The 4,032-nt window shown below is 51.3% G+C and overlaps 1 protein-coding gene across 1 annotated transcript; it reads right to left on the bottom strand.

Moving 5' to 3' along the window:
* Window positions 1–377: 377 nt before the first annotated feature.
* On the bottom strand, window positions 378–1,334 carry LOC138732481 (olfactory receptor 14J1-like). Its single transcript, XM_069879091.1, has one exon. It carries the CDS (start codon window positions 1,308–1,310, stop codon window positions 378–380), a length of 933 nt encoding a protein of 310 aa, XP_069735192.1. The 5' UTR covers window positions 1,311–1,334.
* Window positions 1,335–4,032: the final 2,698 nt, after the last annotated feature.

The following is a 4,032-nucleotide window of genomic DNA, read 5'->3' as shown; positions in this document are numbered from 1 at the left end:
GTGCCAAGAGAGCAGCTCTAGAAAGACCAAGCGCTGGTGCTCCCTGTTAATGCTGCTGAGCTGGAATTCTTTTCTCTTATACTTGTGAAGGTATCCCTAAGGCTCCAAATCCTTGGAGGAAGGATCATGGACAAACAAGTAGCTGCAGGGGACTTTATTTTCTTTAAGCACACAGAGAGCATTGTTCCTTGTTTACAGTGTCTCAAGGTCACACGAGACAGAGAGATACTGACACAGGAGTGACCAGAATAATGACATTTCTATTCAGACAACATTATCATAGTGAAGAAAACCTAAAAAGCAAAGCACATCTGCAACCAAGGGCTGTTTCTGCAGTGCTTGTCACTGTGAGTGACAGTCAGAAGAAGATGGGCAGATCAGTGATGCTTAAAAAATCCAGCCATGAGTTTAGATGCTGCATCCTTGAGCTGCTGGTTCCTCAAGCTGTAGATGAGGGGGTTCAATGTTGGAGGTACCACTGAGTACAAAAGTGATACCACCAGATCCAGGATTGGGAAGGAGATGGAGGGAGATTTCAGGTTAGCAAACATGGCAGTGCTGACAAACAGGGAGACGACGGCCAGGTGAGGGAGACACGTGGAGAAGGCTTTGTGCCGACCCTGCTCCGAGGGGATCCTCAGCACAGCCCTGAAGATCTGCACATAGGACACCACAATGAAAACAAAACAGCCAAAAGCTAAAGCAACACTAATGCCAAGATACCCAGCTTCCCCGAGGTGGGAGTGTGAGCAGGAGAGCTTGAGGATGTGAGGGATTTCACAGAAGAACTGTTCCACAGCATTTCCCTGGCAGAGGGGCAGGGAAAATGTGTTGGTCGTGTGCAGCAGAGCATTGAGAAACCCAGCACCCCAGGCAGCTGCTGCCATGTGGACACAAGCTCTGGTGCCCAGGAGGGTCCCGTAGTGCAGGGGTTTGCAGATGGCAACATAGCGATCGTAAGACATGATGGTGAGGAAAGAATACTCTGCTGAAATGAAAAAGGCAAACAGAAAGACTTGAGAAACACATCCTAAGAAGGAGATGGCTCTGGTGTCCCAGAGGGTATTGGCCATGGATTTAGGGAGAGTGGTAGAGATGGATCCCAGGTCGAGGATGGAGAGATTGAGGAGGAAGAAGTACATGGGGGTGTGGAGGTGGTGGTCACAGGCGATGGTGATGATGATGAGGCCGTTGCCCAGGAGGGCAGCCAGGTAGGTGCCCAGGAAGAGCCAGAAGTGCAAGAGCTGCAGCTCCCGTGTGTCTGCGAATGCCAGGAGGAGGAACCAGGTGATGGAGCTGCTGTTGGTCATCTGCTGCCTCTGGGCATGGGGCACTGTCAGGAGGGAAAGGATAATGATAACTTAGGGAAGACTTCACTGTACAAAAAAACCTTTCAGAGACAGAGTAATCACTCTTTCATATTCAGCTTAAAAGCCATGAGAATCTGCCGAAGGCAGACAAACCCACTGCAAAGCACTGACTGTCCAACTTTTTCTAAAGGTCTCAGAATTCATCTTTCAACCCAGGACATACACAGCTCATTTCAGAAACCCAAGGGCATTTCCTTGCCTGGGGCGTCTCTGTACTTTTCCATAGACATTCAGGTAAAACAAAGATGTGATAGGACAGGTTTGCACCCTGGAAGGCTCCTCAGGGAGGAAACCTCAAGGAAAACCAAGTGTCCTAATGATGATATCTCAGTATAGAAAAGTCCGTTAATTCCTCAGGAATGTAGTGCCCACAGCCCCACAGAGGATCAGTGCCTGACTCCACAACTCCCATCCCCAGAGAGCCTGGTAGTAGAGAACAACAGCAAGGGCAGAGACAAGGGGAGAAAGAGGGAGAGACTGAGTGAGGGTTTGGCTGTGAGAGGCCAGGGCAGAGGCAGCCAGACATGTAGACATCGTTCCCCTTCCCTAGATGTGCTCACCCCGTCCCAGACACCAACCTTGCTGGGCAGTTGCTCTCAGCCCCTGGGCTCTGGGGAGGGCACTGGAGCTGTGGCTGCAGAGGAGGGGGCTCAGCCTTGGAGGCCAGAACCCTGAGGGCCGGGGCTTTGCTGGGTGGGAGAGGAGGCAAAGGGGCTTGCTCAGAGAAAGGGGCTGCATTGCAGGGGATCACACAGAACACTCTGAAATCTCCCTTGCACAGCATCTCTGGTTCAATCTATCTTTGATCCTATCCCTGGTGCGTTGAGAACTTCCTCCTTGGAGCTGTTTCCCTGTCCCCTGTCTTTTCCCTGCTCACAGACCCCATCCCATACTCTGGGCATTCCTCTACACAAACCTGCTCGCTTCCTGGGCACTGCCTGCATGCAGGATCCTCTTTGGACATTCCAAAAGGCAGAGCAACCTGATGGTTCCAGCAGAGGTGATGCTTGTGCATGGGCAGAGGAGTGACTAAAGGCACTTTAGGAGGCTGTTAGCAGAGCTGCTGACCACTCAAGACATAGCTCAGGAGTCTCAAGGACTTGTTCAACCTTGAAAACTGCTTTTCTATTTTGTTTTCCCTCCCTCTCTTCCTGTCCCTGCCCTCAGAGGAGAAAATTTAAAACACAGACTCAGGAGAACTCTTTCTCTTCCCCTCAAAATGTCCTCTGGGAGATTTCCTGGTGCTGACCTGGAGCTGGGAGCAGCCCTGATGCACAGAGAACCCTCTTGACAGCAGAAGGATCCTGCCCTGCCCTGTCGGGGGTCACTTATTCTACCCACAGCTTCTTCCCACAGCTTCATGGGGAGCTCCCCAGAAAGGCTGAACGCTGACCCTGGCAGGCAGCAGAGTCCCTTCCCCACACCCAGAGCCTGGAGTGCAGGGACCCTGCTCACAAGGACAGCCCGGAGCACCCCTGGCTGTAACCCCTGGCTTCACAGCCCTTCCAAACTGCCTCACAAGAGCACCCCCCCTCCTCACAGATCTCAGGAGCTGGGGCTGGGCCAGGTTTAGGAGATGCCACAAGGAACTACACCTGCTTTGCCCTGCACCCAGACTTACTGTGTCCAGGACTGTGAAGATTTCTCCTCCAGTAAGTCCTCAGTCATCATCCTGATCACCTTTAAGCTCTGTCTGCCTTGCTCATCTCTCTCAGAAAGCATTGGAGTTCCCTTCTCCCTGCTGGGCTTTGCAGAGGAGCTGCTTCTGGCCAGACCTGGCTCTTTGTAGTGCTGCCCACTTGCCATGAGCTCCCTCACTCCCAAGAGCCCAGCCCAGCTCAGCAGCAGAGGAGCAGCCCAGGGCATTTTAATGACCCCTCTGGAGGGTTGGATGTCGAGTCCCTGAATCTCACACCCTCAGCGGAATTTGAACAAACTTCTCAAGATGTAAAAGTCAAGTTCGAGCTCCAAAGTTTCTTGTAGTGTTAATGGGTCCCACTGAAGGCACTGCTGAGAAAGCATCTCCAGGACCCAGTTAGAGGAGACAATTGAAGGCAATGCTGAAAGGTTGGGAAAAGCAAGGTAAAAGTGGCTCCGATGCTGAGTCAACCTGGATGTGTTTCATCATTCCAAAGGGCCAGGTAACAACCCTATAAACAAATGGCCAAGCCCTGTCCCTGGGAAGGGAAATCCTGTCCCTCACTCAATCCTCAGGGCTCTTCCTGGGCAGTGGGATGTGAGGATGAGCAATGCCAAGGGCTGGACTGTAGAAAAACACCTCCCAGGCTCCTGAGTGGGGATGAGGAGGCCACGAGACCCTGGTATTGTAAGGATAAGGGGCTTCCTCACTGGCATCAGTCTCAGAGACAACAGCCATAGCCAAGAAAGGAAGGCTTTGGCTCCTCTGGGGGCTTTCAGCCCCAAAAATGATGATTAAAAAATTGAAATGATGAAAACTTGTGCTTGGAGTACAAAGCTCTTCATTTTCATATCAAAAGGAGTTGAACTTGTGGAGACAAAAGTCTGATAAAGAGCTTACATTGGAGAGATTTGTTGGTGCTGATTTGGGCAGAAGAACTGGTGCATTTTTGGAAGGAAAGGAATGCTGCTGAGTGGATTCTTGATGGTCGAGGAATTAACTATTGACAAAACCAATGTGCAG

The sequence above is a fragment of the Phaenicophaeus curvirostris genome, chromosome 33 (assembly GCF_032191515.1).
Source record: "Phaenicophaeus curvirostris isolate KB17595 chromosome 33, BPBGC_Pcur_1.0, whole genome shotgun sequence".
In the NCBI taxonomy this organism is placed as follows: Eukaryota; Metazoa; Chordata; class Aves; order Cuculiformes; family Cuculidae; genus Phaenicophaeus; species Phaenicophaeus curvirostris.
The sequence above is the reverse complement of the archived record's forward strand: the minus strand, read 5'-3'. Positions and strand labels throughout refer to the sequence as shown.

Excerpts from the sequence above, each read along its gene's own strand:
- LOC138732481 (XM_069879091.1), bottom strand. The coding sequence starts at position 1,310 with ATGACCAACAGCAGCTCCATCACCTGGTTCCTCCTCCTGGCATTCGCA.